This window comes from Xenopus laevis, chromosome 1L (assembly GCF_017654675.1).
Source record: "Xenopus laevis strain J_2021 chromosome 1L, Xenopus_laevis_v10.1, whole genome shotgun sequence".
NCBI lineage: Eukaryota > Metazoa > Chordata > Amphibia > Anura > Pipidae > Xenopus > Xenopus laevis.
Window position 1 is genome coordinate 64,852,059 of NC_054371.1, and position 17,456 is coordinate 64,869,514.

The 17,456-nt window shown below is 39.4% G+C and overlaps 1 protein-coding gene across 2 annotated transcripts in view; it reads right to left on the bottom strand.

The window, feature by feature from the left end:
• The window catches only part of naa16.L (N(alpha)-acetyltransferase 16, NatA auxiliary subunit L homeolog), a 35,124-nt gene extending 22,882 nt beyond the window's left edge, over positions 1 to 12,242 (bottom strand). The window contains exons 1-5 of one of the 2 annotated variants that reach the window (XM_018243119.2): positions 11,710 to 12,242; positions 5,423 to 5,507; positions 4,636 to 4,740; positions 2,639 to 2,796; positions 2,118 to 2,252 (exon numbers count right to left, since the gene is read on the bottom strand). In XM_018243119.2, the coding sequence (XP_018098608.1) occupies positions 2,118 to 2,252; positions 2,639 to 2,796; positions 4,636 to 4,740; positions 5,423 to 5,507; positions 11,710 to 11,763 (537 nt within the window). In that variant the 5' untranslated portion in view covers positions 11,764 to 12,242. 2 annotated transcript variants of the gene reach the window in all.
• Positions 12,243 to 17,456: the final 5,214 nt, after the last annotated feature.

A 17,456-nucleotide genomic window follows, 5' to 3' on the forward strand; every position in this document is an offset into this window, starting at 1 on the left:
TACCGTTTCCGTGGGAAGCAAAAAGAGACGCAAGGCTGTATCTGGGTCAGTGAATATAGCCTTGCAGAAACCCTCTAGTGTCATATCAAGGGAATTTCAGAATGCAGCCGCATTAACCACCGTATGGTGGTGGTCTGGAAAAAAACTCAATTCCAGGGGGGTCCCCCTGTGGCCACTCTTCTGAAAGTGTCTAGAGAGCTGTAACCTATGTCTGGGGTCTTCCATTGCGATTTGTCATTCTTTGCCAACTGGTCATAGGTTGGAAAAAACACAAGTGAATTTCCCTTGACAATTGAATATGTCAGCCAATGTGAAGCTGTCGATTACCTGGATGTCCTCATGCTAGGACTAATGCCAAGACTGCCTGTATGAGTCAGTCTACCTCCCAATAGGGATAAGGGAGTGTCTGGATCAGAGTCCTCCCCATAAGTTGCCCTTCTCCCCTGAAGATTCCTCCAAACTGTCCAGGGAACTTGGAGAGGAGGGGGAATGGCATTTTACCATAGGTAGGGGGGGTTGAAGATCACCTTGGGAAGTGGCTAGATGTACCACAAATCTATCCATAATCTCCGGTAACCAAGCCAAACTCTGTTGTAGGAGAGGTGAGGCGTGTACCATTCAGAGTCCAAGCTCAATAGACTTGTCGTAGCGGACGCTGAGCTGGACGGTAGAGCCATAGCCGATGGGCCGTTAGCAGGGGAAGTGGGCGTGGAAGTATTGGGAGCCTGATTTGCGATTATACAGGCAAAATGGGACAATGTGCGGATCATACTGATATGCATTATTTTATTTATTTATTTATTTATAAAAGATGAGTCAGTCATCCTAACAGAGTAAGTTCCCACAGTACTTATGCCCTAATCTTGGCAATCCCCTCTCCTGAAGGGAGGGAATACTGACTGTGTTAGGCAGGTATGGTTTGCTGTGAGAGGGAAGAAATTAAGTACCGACCTAATATGCCTTGACAAGGTCAGAGGAGACATTTTTTCTGTGAAGAAAGAGACTGGGGAGGCAGATGGCACTGGATAGAGAAGCTGCTGGTAAAAAATGGTCAGCTACCAATCTCATGTCATCCAAGATGGCGGCTGCGAAACCTCGCGTGATCCAAGATGGCCGCCGAGATCAGTTCTCCCCCAAAAGAAGCCACGAGGAGACTGAGAAGGGAAACTCCTTCTGAGGACACTATAATAAAACTGAGGAGAACAGGAAGTAGGCAGGGGATAAAGCCGGAAGCAGGAGGAGGAGTCAATTAACTGTTTAGTGTCCGCTCTCCAGCTGCAGGAACTTTATCCCCATGGTGCCTGTGTCCCCAATCTAGGCAAGAGAAATATACACGTACACGTTTCTTGTGTACAGGGATTTCTAACATGGAAAGGTACAGTCAAAACTCTCATCCCCATCTGCAGCTGCTTCCCATTAAAACCAATGGGTAAAAAATATGGCTGTATGACACTGGCAGATGAAAATGGCTCTGGAATGCCAAAGTGAGTTTCCTTGTGATCCAGACAGAGCAGTGTGCACATTTAAGAAATTGGACTGGATTTTGTATTAATTTAGCAACACAGATAATTAGGGATGCACCGAATCCACTTTTTTGGATTCGAAAGAACCCCCTAATCCTTAGCAAAAGATTCGGACGAATACCAAACCGAACCCTAATTTGCATATGCAAATTAGGGGTGGGAAGGGGAAAACATTTTTTACTTCCTTGTTTTCTGACAAAAAGCCACGCAAATGCCCTCCCCACCCCTAATTTGCATATGCAAATTAGGATTTGGTTTGGCTGGGTAGAAGGATTCGGCCGAATCCTGCTGAAAAAGGCCGAATCCCGAACCGAATCCTGGATAATCATCAGATAATGTTAACCTCAAATTATTCACAACAATAGGTAGCATTTCTTCCCTGCCAATTGAATTAGACTACCTAAAAGAGGACTATTCAAAGAGACTGCCCATTCCGGGAGAATTAAGCACTCTCTCCCAGATGCTAATTGATGCATCCACAACAATTAAATGTTCTCGTACGCTGAAAAAAATATAGAGATGTTGGGTAAATTACCACTGCTATGCTGCCATTCATGTTTTTTTTTAACAGTTCCACAAAACAAGTAAACTTACCTGCTGGGTTTTACGAAACTCCTCAAGTATTTTTGCAGCCATTTCATAGTCTTCAAGCAAATGGTAAGCAATTGCATATCCAATCCAAGATGCTCTCTGTGCAGGCCTCAGCTGCAGTAACTGGTACCTGGTTTCCTATTGGCAAAAAAAAACAAAAAAAAAAAAACATGAAATCTTTACAAACAAGATATGCTACCAATCACAATTCCACTTCCCACATCAATTTTTGAACAAAGGTATAGGACTGCATGTTTAAGAAAGACAAGGTCCTGAAGATCATCAAATTATTTTGTGAGAATTACAAAGGAGACAGTAAAAAGTTATGCCTGGATTCTCAAAAATAATAATGGCAGAACACATGACTTGGTATTCAATATTAAAAATGTATTAAATGCTTAGTGCATCATGAAAGACAACAAGCTTTCAGCTCCACTAGTTCATAACGCTGACAAAGGCTCACCAGGTGGGTGTCTTTCCTGATGAACTAAACTACATTTACCGTACTAGCAAACAAAACATACCCTGTAACCTTCCAGGTCCCTCATCTGAATCTGCAGCAAGGAGAGGTCTCTCAAGATCTGGAGATTGTCCTTGTCCCATTTCAGTGCATTCCTGTAACACTTAATGGCTTCATCATACTTTTTGTCTGATCTTTGCAAGAGACCGTACACATGCCAGCCTAAGAAAACTGATGTCAAGGTAATTACGATTCAAACTGTGAAAAGAAGAAGGCCTCTGTAATATTTCCATCGGATCTTTTACTGTAATTGTCCAAATGAACACAACGTGCATTGTGATATGGGTGATTGAGGTATCATAAATTTAATTTAACAAAATTAAAACTTTGAATCTGAGCAGTCTTTCATATCTCAAAAGCCTGCCAGAGGTAGGCCAGAAGCCCTAAGATAAAAGTAATTTATAGCCCATATTTGATGTCCAGCTGACTGTTCTGCAGGGACAACATTTGAAAATCTTCTCAATGGCCATGTACATAGAAAGTCAAACAGACGACTACTAGTGTCTACTAATGAATAATTCCTCTAGAAGAGTTACTGACATATCAAAATGTAAGTTTGCTCAGATCCTAAGGAATCACAGTGGGGCTCATCTATAAACACTGGGCAAATTTGCAAATGTGGGGGCAGACAAAATCTTTACTTTCACTGTTCAACCTGCAATTGCCGGAAAAGTGCCAGTCACTTATTGATTGCTATCAAAGAGACTATACATTAAAAGGTGGTGAAGGAAAAAGTTCAAAAAACCTGATCAATGACACTTATTGCCAGTTTCCATAAAGAAAAAACAACTGTTTTCATTATTATTTTTAACCCCAGCATCTGTTTCTCTTCATTCTGTCTTCATGCAGGAGTTGGGTGTCAGATATTCATTGACAGTTAGATTCAATATATCTTATAGGGGGGCTCATTTTGCCTAGAAGATGTATTAGAGCTCACTCTATTAAAATACCTAGACATCCTGTCTCTCTACATGCAGGATTTGTGCAAAAGGCAGTTATTTTGTTAGATTTTGTTTGTACTGGAATCAGTTATTTGAGTGAGCTCGAATTCATTAACTTGATAATTTCAGAAACAATGCAGACATTTTAATGGACTATATTTAGAAAGTTTTATTATTTCAATGTGAACTCCTGCTTCCAAACCAAAATGAACCCCTGAAACCCCTAATGTAACCATCACCGTTATCGGTTTCTTCAAAAAAGTATGAATAAATGCCATTTTCTATGCTGAAATCCAACTGTTACCAGTTATTTTCTTTCTGCATCATTTGAAATCCTTGAAGGAATATGTCAAATACAGGAATATGTGCGCCTCACCGCACTGAAAATAATTATCAGGCCCCCACCCCACCAGAATGTTGCTTTGGCTCAGAAACTTTTCAAAGGTAAACATCACCAAGACAAAATGATTAATGCATCACCAGAGCTGTGCTCCTGATCATCGTCCTAATATTCAAAGAGAACAAAATGAATCTGCTGCCAATACATTTTAAACTAAAGCCGTGATGTACAAATCCTTGTCTCTGTAATAGAGAAAAACATTTTACAGTTAAAATGATTATGGATTTCATCTAACCAAAGAAAAAAAAGTCACCTTCAAAGTGAGGAATGCAGCGCTAATCGGTGCCAGGCAATATGGACTGTGTACATACACAGCCTGGAAGCACAAAAGCACAGCCAGTTATTTGCAGAGTTAAAATTAACTAGTACTGAACAAATAGAAAAGTAAAAAATGAAGGGAGGGGTAATTTCATTTTAGATTTAAAGAAGACAAACTCCAAACTAGAAAGCTCTCATCACTGAATTCTAAGTCAGTTATAGCAAGAGTGTGGCATTACCCCATTTTGCTTTTGGTAGAGTTTTAATAAAAATAAAGGTGTCGTTTTTTTTAGTCTGGACTGATACCAGTTACCTGTGATTAATTGCCTACTTGTTAAAATGCTCTGTGTTACCCTTTAATGTAAATTAATCAGAGCCTTGGTTTTCACTGTGAAAGGATACAGACATGGCTCTTAAGATCATTCCTCAGGCCCCTGCGAACAAGGTCATAGGCATCCTCTTTCTTCCCAAGGCAGTTTAATGTCAATCCTTTCATAGCCAGGGTTTCTAAAGCAGATAAATACAAAAGTGTTACAAAAGTAGAAACATCTAAATATGTCAGAATAAAAATTCAGTTATCAAAGATTAGAACCAATCGCATACTGAATATGGTTTTTTAGAGGAGGGACGCCTAAATGGAAGCTGAAGAGACATATGCAATACTCTCTTTTATTTTCTCTTCTCTTTTACACACATGAAAATGGACATTAACAATCAGAAAAGAAAAAAGTGAAGAGGAGCATTGGCTCCACTTTGTTCCATCTGCCAGTGTATCCTCAACTGGCCCACATGACCGGCATCTGAAATTTTCTTACCTACGTGATTCCAGAAAAGACCAATATCCATAGAACATGCATATCATGGTCTCTCTTTGGCAGTGGCCAAGCGGTCTAAAAATACAACAGCTGAGTCTATTAACTGCATTCTCTTAACATAGATTAAGTCATGTCAGCAAATGCCGGGGAGGGGACTTGAGCAAAGAGACACGGGTGTGCAGAGAACAAGAGCTAATGCACATAATTAACAATATCAATAAATATTTAACTGGTATAAATTCCAGCATTGTTGCAGGGGTTGTTAACCTTTAAACTAACTTTTGATGCAGAGAGTGCTGTTCTGAAACAATATTCAATTGGTTAAATTGAATGAGAGACTTACAATAAAACAAAAATTATTTTCCGAATCTCACCTCCATGTTCAGCAAACTTGGGATTGGAGAGTATCTGTTTGCAGAACTTTAACCCATTTCGATATTGCTTGTGTTCATAACATCTCTGCAAAAAAAGAACAAAAACAAAGCCACTTATTTACAGGTAGCATTCAATAAGATTTCTTCATTCAGTGTCAGTATTCACGGGTTAAAAACACTGTACACCTATTCCTCCACCTGAACCATAAGGTTTTCGACCTGCATATAAAAGCCGATAATCAGCGAGCCACTAGCCTAGTGAGTCAACTACTTCTATAACAACTCTATATCAAATTCTATAATAACTCAGTGTTCAGAGCTGGTCTGGCATAATAAACGCCCTAGATTAAATGCAAAATCTACCGATAGCAGCAGATATAGGTGGTCCAGAGCTAATATGAGGCCACTAAATTAGTTCATTTATTGTGGATTAATAATAATATATGTTATGTAGTACATTCAAGTGCAAAGTTGGGGTGTGAAGAGATTCTCATTGATATCTGCTCATAAAACCGTTCTACTGATATTGTTTAATACGGACTGCCATCAAACATGTTCATTTTATATATTTGGTGGCAGTGCCCAAGAGTGACTATATTTTTTTTGTCAAGGATCAACATTGGGATTACAAGTGTCATGGGTTGATATTCCAGAAGTCTCCAACTGAGGCGTTATTACATAAGAGGTAAGAATATTTATGATCCCTTATCAGTGCCTTCATTAGATAGCCAACAAGTTAAAATTAGGTTAGACAACTATCTAGTAATGGATCAGCTTACTAGCATTACTGTGGGCCAATATGATATTTTTAGAAAATATGGGATCCCTGGATCCATTACAGGGGCCTGCCATAAAGTGATGGTTAACAATTATGAGATTTGATGATGACATCCCCCCACTGTGCCTTTAATATATATTATATGCTATTATAGTATATAATATTGATTAACTGAAATTAGATTTTGTTCACATTTTAGTTAAGTTTCTTTTTTCTTTGTTATTTTTATATATGCTGAAATTTTTACTGTTCTTGAACATAAGTAAAACTGCTGAATATGGACAAGCAATCATTGTACCTGAAACAAATGTACCGTATGTGTTGGATACATGGTTTCTTTATTATTCTTGAAAAAAAATTTAGGAGAGTTACCCATGAATTTGCATGATAATGACACACACACACATTATTATAAAATATTTCAAACTTTAAGAACATTATTTTCTCTCTGTAGTAATAAAACAGTACCTTGTAATTCAACCTAACAGAGATATAATTAATAAGCAATCTTAGGGTTTATTTAATGTTTAAATTGTTTCTAGTAGTTTTTCATTGTTACAAAAGCCTGTTCGGGAAAAATTACAGAAATTGTCAAGATTTTTCAGCCCAAATGCCAAACTGGCACGGACTTTCCTTTAGGATTGCTCGAACAATCATAAGTCAGGCCCTATGTGTGCCCATGCCCTTAAAGATAATGCCTCACAGGGCTGTCTGACACTCAAAGAGATTCAGCCTTATGTTGCATCAGTCTTAAGAAAACATAATAACAGAATACGGAAATACAGGTTTCAAATGGCAGCCTACTGGAGTTTATAGAATCATATGTGCTTATGTACTTCAGTGCTGGTGATTCTTTCAATGCCGATAACATTTATTTCCATCGGTAGCAGCTACTACTAAAGAAATGTGACGACACTGGTACACTAAATGTTTCTAAATTATTTAAAGTGGGAATCCTACATTCTATAAACACACACTCATGCAGTGCAGGGGGCTTGCAATCTCAGCTTAGAGCAGTGATCCCCAACAAGTGACTCACAAGCAAAATGTTGCTCACCAACCCCTCAGATGTTGCTCCCAGTGGCCTGAAAGCAATTGCTTATTTTTTCATTCCTGCTGTGGAGGCAAGTTTTAATTGTATAAAAACCAGATGTACTGCCACTCAGAGCCTCCTGTATGCTGTCAGTCCACATAGAGGCTACCAAATGGCCAATCACAGGGACTTTGTTAAAGCTGGTTTTATTCCCCCAACTTTTTACATTTGAATGTGGCTCACAGGTAAAAAAAAGGTTGGAGACTACTGGTTTAGAGAGGGTTAATGTATTTAGAGGGTTTATAAAAGTATTTTAAAAGAATGACACTATAATTAGATGTAACGCTGCACTCGTAAAGCTGGTGCTTGATTCAGAAACACAACTACAGTTTTATATGAACTAGCTGCTAAGTAGCACAGGATACACAGTAGATAACAGATGTTCTGAAGAATCCCATTGTATACTACAGATCTTATCTGTTATCTGCTGTGTATGCCTGTGCCTTTTCCCCTTTTTCAGCTTTCAATGGCCGCCCCTATGGCTACACAGCAGCTTGTTTATATCAACTACAGTAGAGTTTCTGCACAAACACATCATTTGTAACAGTAGAGTGCAACAGAACACTGTATTTTTATTACTTTAGTACACTTCCATTTTTTGGTGTTACTATTTAAGACAACCAACCTAAACGCAGAAAATATCATACATTAAATCCTGCAGCAAGGCAACTCTATAGTTTTTAGGAGTAGTTCCCTCTAACACAGGAATGTTTAACCTATGGGTTGGGACACAAAAATTTGTCTCAATGCTGTTTAGTTGGGTCACCAAACCCCCCTGAACACAGTAATAGATAACAGTCATTAAAATGAGGCACATAAACAAGTGATTAGGTCCCAAAGTTGATTCTTAATGTGGGTTTCCTATAAAAAATATTAGGTTTAGAAACACTGTTCTAAAAGAATAAGGGGTGAATACAATTGGCTGAAATATAAAGGACTGAAAGACAAATTTTAGAAGATCATTTTCAGCATTAGCGCACACTTCCGTTAAGTTTTTTTCTAGACACCTGTTCATTGTTAAATTTAAATAAACTACACATTTCGAAAAACTTCTATCAAGCTAAGGAAATATACAAATGTAAACATTACAAAACAGCAAAAAATATTCTACAGAGCAGTCATGTATACTTGCAGTTATGCTCATGCATTGTTGAATTAAACTGGCCTACTAAATACAGCTTACCATTACAGTTTAAATTTAGAATATGTGCATTCCCTGCATGTCTTATAGCCTCAGTAATCAAGTTACACATGTCTACAAGTACTAATACAGGACAAATGGCTTATCTAAATTGTGAAGTTATTAAAAAAAAACCTTTGAAGGATATTTATGTGGATCTGACACACCGCATTAAAAATTATTGAACAATATAATAATTATTTGAAAAACATTCTTTTCACAATGCTGAGGAGAGCTGGACCTGTAAGTGGAGAGGATTGCTCTACGCTGTATTCGTAGAAAAGACTGCTGGTAGCACATTCATTAACCACAAGGGTTTCTTCTTCATTATGAAGCACAAGAAGCTCTGGATGTAGTAATGTAACAAATGGACCTACCTACTAGGCCTATATTTTTAAAAGGAAAGAATATTTAATCAAACAAATCAAAATAGAAGTCTGTTTTGCCAGGCAAAATGAGAAATGTCAGTATCCAATCTATGAAGTGTAGCGGAAGAGAGTGTGCTGACACTGCAAAAGCTACAGCAGCCTCATGTACGTGATGCTTCCCATGGGTGGAGCAGATCTTTGACAGGTTGAGAAAAGGCGGCATTCCTTGGCCTTAATGCAAGTCACAGCATGAGAATAATCAAAGTAGCTATACCAGGCCAGAGGAGCAGCTTCACTAGTGAAAAAGAAGTCTAACTTGCTAGGCAACCAGTCATAATCTTCTTACAAAAAGCACAATGTTAACCTGATTCTCTTAAGAACATCAAGCTTTCAGTCCATCAAGTGAATATTGGCCATTCCATGGGATTTCAGATCTTATCCAGGATGATCCATACACACACAAAAAAGAAAAACTTAACAGCAAATAAGGCTACAAATGTACTAACAATAAAAACAGTTCTTTGCTTATGCGTAGCTATTTGGCATGTTGCTGATGTAACATTTTAGCATTCATAAGGCTTAGTAAAAGGGAATACAGGTAAATGCTCTACACCAAATGTACCACTATTTAGGTTTTTCCGAGTTCGCAGCCTTTCCCCCACTCGAACCACTGTGGCAGTGGAAGAAACTCTGTCATTGGAACTACCCAATAAACTTGCATCCAAGCTATATCGCAACATGATCACCTCTGTTCCTCCTCAGATAATGGAACCAATAAATGTGCTATTCTGTATATGCCAACAGGATGGGAGCAGGAAAAAGCTGCTAGACAAGCACCCAGAACAGGCTCACTGCTAAAAGAATAACACAAACTATACACAGCAGTGCTTAACAAGCTTAGATGACAGCAATAGTTGCTGTTGCCAAGATACTTCGATTTCTCACCAGATTACAAGCGAAAGGACTAGTTCCACTCTTGCCAACACTGGAAGCGATTAGATACAACACACACTAAAGAATACCATACCATTAATTAGGACCAAGTACAAGGGGAAAATGAATTAAATGAAATCATAGATACCTTAATGTTAGTAATTAATTAAATACAGTACCCTCTCCAAAATATGGCAAACAACCCCTATAAGTAAAAACAGATGGGGATATGCCTAAAACTATATAACCAGATGTTTAACACAGGGTGCACACTAAGGCATTAGCAACATGTTGCAGCTAGTTACAGCAAAAAAATTGCAACTGTGTCTGATACAGATAAATGTGGCCGTTATATAACATACTTACAATCCAGCCGCATACCTAATTCTCTTCATTCAGTGCACATATGGGAAACTGAGATAAAGCACACAATAGTGTGTATGTCCCTGACATTAATGGAAAAGGCAAGACTACCTATGGGGTACAATCAAGGTAAATGTTGTGCATCTATCAGTAGTACAAATACAAAAAATAAAAATACTATGCCTATACAAAAAAAAATGTGTAAAATTCAAAGAATATATAAATAGTAAAAATACATTGTTCAGTCTAATATAAAGCATAATCACGGCTTAAAACTCTGAATGTATTTGACAGGATGGACCATAACCACACAAAAGGAGATGACAAATGAATGGGGGGGGGTCAAAACACCAAGCACTGTATTTGGTTTTAGAGATAGCCAGAAAGACTTTGTATAAAACTTTGTATAAGCCAAAAACTAAACATTTTTTTTTTATTAAGAAGCTGAGGAAAAGATAGTCCACAATGTCCCTGTAGGAATGTGACTATGGGGAAAGTTATTATGATTAATTGTGAATAAAAGGGATATCTTACTCAAAACTGAGTCTGCAAGCATAACTAGCAGCAACAGAAGTTCATTAGGGAACTGCTCTAGCCCTGTGTTACTGGCCATGGGCCAGGACTGCAGATTAGCCAGATGAGTGAAACACCATATGCAAGTATGCTGACATGCTGCCTATCACACTGAACTTGTCCCAGAAATCATCAGTGTAGCTATCTGAACTGTGGCAGTATTTTTTCTGTTCGTGTGTGTGGAATTGCTAATGCCTTGTTTCAACAAATAACTTTCTCAGCATCTTTCCATACATGATTTTAAGCAATAATCTGCCGCTGCCACAAATGTCTAATCAAACTTCTTCATTACATCACCCTGCATAGCTTTCATCCCTAAATGATACTATCCCTGCCTTATCTGCAGTATAGCTATAACCTACCAAAATTACCTGGATAAACGTCTGTACTTGTGTTCCCCTTAGTTCATGGACTGACTCTGTGCTACATTAGGCACACAATCTAATGGCACACAGAGCAAGTGGTAGCAAACAGATGATATGTGAATAAGTTCAGGATTTGCTGACAGATGGAGCAATGTACTACTACAGGGATAACTAGGAATGATACACGTTGGTGCAGAATAACCATATTTGGGAGCCAGTGCAGTTCCAAATACAACAATCCTGTGAGATGTACTGAGCACTGTGCCAATACTTTACATTCCACACAGAACCCCACTTGTCTCTCTGACACACAATCTAAGCAGCAGGGTGTCTCCTGTTTACAAGGCTCACTATGGTGTCCAATCAGAGGCCTCACTGGTCCTGCTACTCACACCAACATCACCACAGAGGAGGAGGATGGAAATAGCAAGCAACAGGTGATACAGGAGCACAGAGTGCCCATCCCTGATGGTTTCCCAGCCACTGATAATGCAATAAATTAGAGAGCCAACACAGACACCTGCAGGACGTACATATTTGACACTGTGACCTACTAAGCAGCTAGAACCTCCCCTACCCAATTCACCAGTAGAACAACCACCTCCCCCCGTTCAGTGGTTTAGCCCATTCTTACCAGTATGCGCTTGAAGAGTGCGTTCTCTTTAGGCGGAAGACTGACGCTCGGCATCCTCGCACCCACTGCACGAGCTGCTCTTCCCTGGCACCACCCGCTCCCTTCTTATGGGCACTGGCCGCGTGCCGTGTTTCGGCTGGGAGCGATTAGGATGAACAGTGACTACCCTATAACACACGCTAGTATCCGGCTGCTGTGTGCGCAGCTGAATGGAACAGGCGAACCAATCTACTTCCGGACTTTCCTATGCCCAGGCCTGTCAAAATACCGCCGGCCGGTCAGTTCACGTGGTAGCTGAACAGACCCGACAAGAATCAGAGGCCAAAATGGCGGAAGGAGGAGGGACAGCTTCCCGGGTCAGGGGTAGAGTAGCGCCTGCGTCTTGACCCGGTACCACGCCTCTTCCGCCAACCTTACCGGAGGCAGGAAGCCTTTGCCGTTCGGCACTCGATTGTCTTCCCTGAAGCCAGATTGGTGAAGCGAGAGAAGAGAAATCGATCGGGTTAGTCCTAGTTTAATCCACCATGTTGGTGTCACGGGCAACCGGGACCTTGAGACTGCCCTTAACACGTGAGTTACGGTTCAAATGTATCAACCCACCTCCACGAAAAAGCTTTTACCTTGTATAAGTGTGTCACTAACATCCACGGCATTTTTGCTACTATTAACGCACTGCTAGTAAATCTGTTTTATTTCTTTTGCTCTATGGGATGCAAACGTGCAGTGCTGTACATTGCTGCCATTCACTGAATGAAGATGCTGAGAGCGCCTATATTTAGCTCAGCCCCAGTCACCCATTGACATTGCTTGTTCCCCTGTCATGATCTGGTGATATAAATCTCATGCAGTGACAATACAGAGAAGACAGGGGGACATATTATGGCAGATATCCCAGTTACCAGCCTTTTTTTTAAAGGAGACATATTGGATAAATGAAAAAAGCCCTAATTTTGTAGGCAATTATAGGTAAAATATGGTGTTGCTTTTACATGGTGCTAAAAATGTATATCTTTAAAAACAGCCCCTTTATTAGAGCTCCCTATAAATGTTCACTGGTCCCTGTTTCTAATGAGGGATGGGCATTAGTGATGTGTGGGCCGGCCCCGATGCCCGCGGGCCTATGTGCCCCACCCCTTTTGTGACATCATTGGCGGGGCGGTGTGTGTCTATAAAGGAAACCTGGAAGTCAGACACGGGTTCAGGTAAAACCCGACTCGCACATCACTAGTGGGCGTTTCCTGACTGTCCCTGCCAGAAGCACAGTAGGAGAGCACAGCCAATCACAGCACTGCAGTCACAGAAGCAAATACATTCTTCAGTTCCCTATCAGGTCCTGCTAGCTGCTGACTGGTTCCTGTCCTACAGTGCAGTGAGCTGAGTGCCCCCTGGCTCCTCTGCACAGGCTGGAAATTCAGGGAGTAGAAAGTGGAAGAGAAGGGAGGGATTACTAGGGTTTTTGCAGAAATATTCAATTAATCAGTCTGAAGCACAATTCTTCTATATCTAAATGAGTAAAACGCACTGGTACGTTCTTATTTTTTACACAAAATATCTCCTTAGTTCATGTAGTCCGACTGGGACTTCCATTACAAAAGCAACAAAAACAGCCCCACCAGTGCTCATTTGTTCAGCGTAAATGGGACAAATTAATTTGTCATAACAATTCTGAATAGCTGAAATTAAATGTATCTCTTGGTCCCATTGTACAGCCTATACAGACCAGAACTACTTGTGATTCACATAGTGGATCTGTAGAGGTTACATGACATTTTAGGGCAAAAATTGCAAGCTTGATGCACCTTTCCAGCTTTCATTTATATTTTTCGTGACAAAGGGGCCTGGGTGCTCCGAAAGCTTACAATTTTTACTTATTCAGTTAGCCAATAAAAGGTATCACCAAACATTACATTTTCTGCATTTTTTCAATGGCTAACATGGTACAACATCTTAAAAATATGGAACGTATAGAGCAATGGCACACATGGTGGTTTCAGGGTTTACTGCTGTGGCATGTAAACTGAGGTGCAGTTGCTTGTCAGGTTAATATTGCTTTGAAAGTTGTCTGACACATTTTGTGCTGTCTCTGGGGCTGCTAGTCCTGAACACAAAACACTAGACCTTCCCACGTGTGTGTGCCGTAGCTCTTGTGGGACTTTTGCTATCTTTCCTTGGAGCTTGAGTTTTAGGGCAATGTCCGACGGGGAGTTTTGTCACCTGCCATAAACTGGCACTACTGTGGGGGACATGATTCTCAACCCGCAATAATTTAAATCATCGATGGTAAAACCTATCCGTCTCTTCGTTTTTCCAAAGCTGCCTAGCAAGGTAACTTTGGAGACTTTGTGCACTACATGTGCAGATGTTTATGGTTGAGAGGGGGTAAGTTTAAAAAAAAAAAAAAAGATAAGTTACTCTTGTAGAGCCCTATGACAAACAAAATGCTTCATATTTTTGTGCTGATGCTTAGTTGTCCTTTAAAAAAAGTGATTTAAATTTGTCCAAAGCCATGAAACATCTAAATAACTGCACTTATAAGTGTTACAGTAATGCTCCTGCAGGGGGTGGTATTTCTACTCTTTGTTTTTCTTTAAACACATTTTCTGAGTAGTTCTTTACTAAACTTGGTGAAATATGTTTCTCGTAGAGATTTCTCATATTCATGTATATTTATTTTATATTTCAGTATGTATTCGCTCAATGTACACTGCAACGAAACCAGACACATCCAGACCAAACTGGCTACGTGTTGGCTTGGCACTAGGAAGCACTGCGACTATATGGGCTCTTGTAAGTTCATCATAAACTGTAAAATAGCCACAGACTAAATTCACCTTCCTGTTGATCAGCTAGTGGTAGGACAGGTCTCCTTTAATCAGAAAGGTTGAACTTGATGGGCGTGTCTTTTTTTTTTTTTTTTTTTTTTTTAACCTTACATACTATGTTGGTTAGATATGGCTACCCATGTTTAGCAGGTGTTATTAATATTTATAAAGCACCAACATATTTTGCACTGCTGTACAATAAATGGGTGTGTACATTGGCCGTACAGATCCCATACAAAAAAAACAACTAGTAACCAATGCAAGAGGTAGAGATTTCTCTGACCATAAGAGCTTACCAGTGATAATGTGCACTTGCACTAATATATTACTGAATAGCAACAAGTAGGCAAAAGCTAAAATCAATTTCTTTACAACTAGTCTTATCATATAATCTCTATAAAACTAGAAACACGTGTCTGGATTTAAGCGAAGGTCCACAAATACTAGCATAAGTACCGTACCTTCATTGTCCTTTGACGAGGCATGCCAGATAAGGTAGCCATGCCTCACTTTTATTATAGCACACCTATTGTAAAGCTGCCATTGGGGATGGTTACCTTGTTATATAGATTGCACTACCTAAAATGTGTGTTTCATAAATGTCACTTTCAAGGGACAGTATATACCTAAAAACGAACACAATAAATAGGACTTGTGCTGAAATTACATTCTGCCTATTGCTTTAAAAAAAAAAAATGCATATTTTCCTATTGTTTGCTATTATAAAGCACTTATTTGAAAGTTTGGCTATTTTCACTGACTTTACCCTTCCCCCTTTGTTTATAAATTGGCCAATTTGTTCAGAGCTCCCTTTCTACCTTAGAGTAAACAAGACCCTCCCTTCTCTAAGATGCAGACTTTGGGCAGCTCATTATCAGGGGCTTCTCAGTGGACTGGTAATCCATGTTTTCAGCTCTTTGGAAGTTCTTTGGGACAGGAAGTGCTAAAGTGAAACTGGCTTAGTGGCAGAGATAACTGCAACAACAGTTATTTCTTGGTAAAAGCAAAAATAATGAAAATAAAAATCAAAAAACATGTTCATCATATGCCCTATTTATTGAGCTCATGTTGAAAAGGGGTGTATACTTTTTCATTATTTAGTTCAAAACAGGTGTAGTAACACTACAAGGAAGCACATATAAAAATCATGATGTAAACCGAAAGAAAGATTAGCAACAAGTGCTTAAGTAAGTGTGCAGTATATAACCGAAAGTGACAAATAGAAGGTAATAAAGAAGCAATGTGATAAAACAACATAAAAGATGTGTGTTTTTGTGGGAAACACAGATGCAATAGGTTGATGGTGACTTTCCTCCACCAACTGATTCGGTGAGCCAGCCTACACACCAGATTTCAACAAAATGCAAAGCGATGATATTGGATTGAGTGTAGATCGGAAAGTCTGCTTCACTGCCTTCTCTCGAACTTGGAAGATTGTTCAGATGTCCATCCATGCAAGCTTGTAGGGCTTGCAAGTTCAATGCGTTTCGTGTGGTTGGTCGCCATGCTTCCTCAGGAACCAATAACCTTAGTTCCTGAGGAAGAATGCCTGCCAACCATGCGAAATGCATTTAGTTTGCTGCACCATCAGTTTTATATGCGCTTCCTTGTAGCCAGAGGAAATCTGTCACCTCTGTTGGGTTGTTATTAATGCCAATTAAAGATCAAAATCCATAAAGAAAATGAATATGAAATTGCTAAACACCTTTTTGATTGCTGTTGCAATTTGTGTTTATATATTGTTTGCCATTTTTGAGATTTTACAGTTAGTCAGCTACTATAGTGTATTCTTCAATATATGCTACTCTGCAGAGATTTCTCCATGTCTCCTTTTTAAAGCTGTGCTGACAGCAAGAGGGAATGAGAATGTTCTCTCCATCTAAGCACTGCTTTCTGTGTCCCCAATAGTGAAATATCGGGTCCTGTAAGAAATCTGCCATTATCCCAATGCATTTGTCTTTCTTTCCTACAGTCAGAGCATTGGGTCAGTGTCAAATATAAATTAATGTATTCAACAGCATTTATGTTAGCATTTTATAAATACTGTATGTATTAACAATAATAAAAGTGCTAAGAAAAACTTCAAAACTGCTGCGTGCACTTTCACAAACCAGAGGTCAGCGGTGGATTAAAAAGTAGCTTTATTTCCCCAACATTTCTCCTCCTAACGCGTTTTGTGTGTTAATACACGTAGTCATAGGCTATCTCCAATGCAGCGCTTCTTGTTTTAAATGATTTTAACTATATATTGGCATGGTGTTTTCGTTTTGGTGCTTTTAATTCTAATTGCATTTTTGTATGGCTATCTGGAACCTGGTTTACTGATATATTGATTTACTGACAGTCCAGCAGTCGGAGGTTAAGTCCCATAATTCTTTGTGTATAGATTCCCTTTAACAACCTTTTGGTTACTTGATTTTTTATTTTATATTGGCAGTTATGGCCTATGGGGGACCTCCTAGAACCTAATAAAAACAATATATATCTTACAGATGCAGCCAGTTAAAAAATGTCAGTCTCTTAGATTATTTCTTGCCGACCCCTTCGCAGTCTCTCAACTGTATATAAGTCCAAAATCAAGCGTATATATACTCCCAAAGGGATATGTATAGGAAGAGATCAGCGCCTGTGGCAACAGAAATTAAAAACAAGCATAGCGTAATACGTTCATAATATAAGATATCACCCCGTGTATACACTAGATGTTGAATAGGTGTATTCTCCTTTTCCTTCAAGTGACTATTAATAGGGGTATAGATTAGCGATAGAGGTGGAGAAAGAATGGTGCCTTTCCTATGAAACGGAATACCTTCTATGTAAAATGCCTACTTACAGACCACTACTGTGGTGTTATGCATATAACGAGGCGCCCTTTCTGGTCCCTCCTTCAAGGTTCGCCGCTCCTTCCAGGTCCCAAGCCAGGAA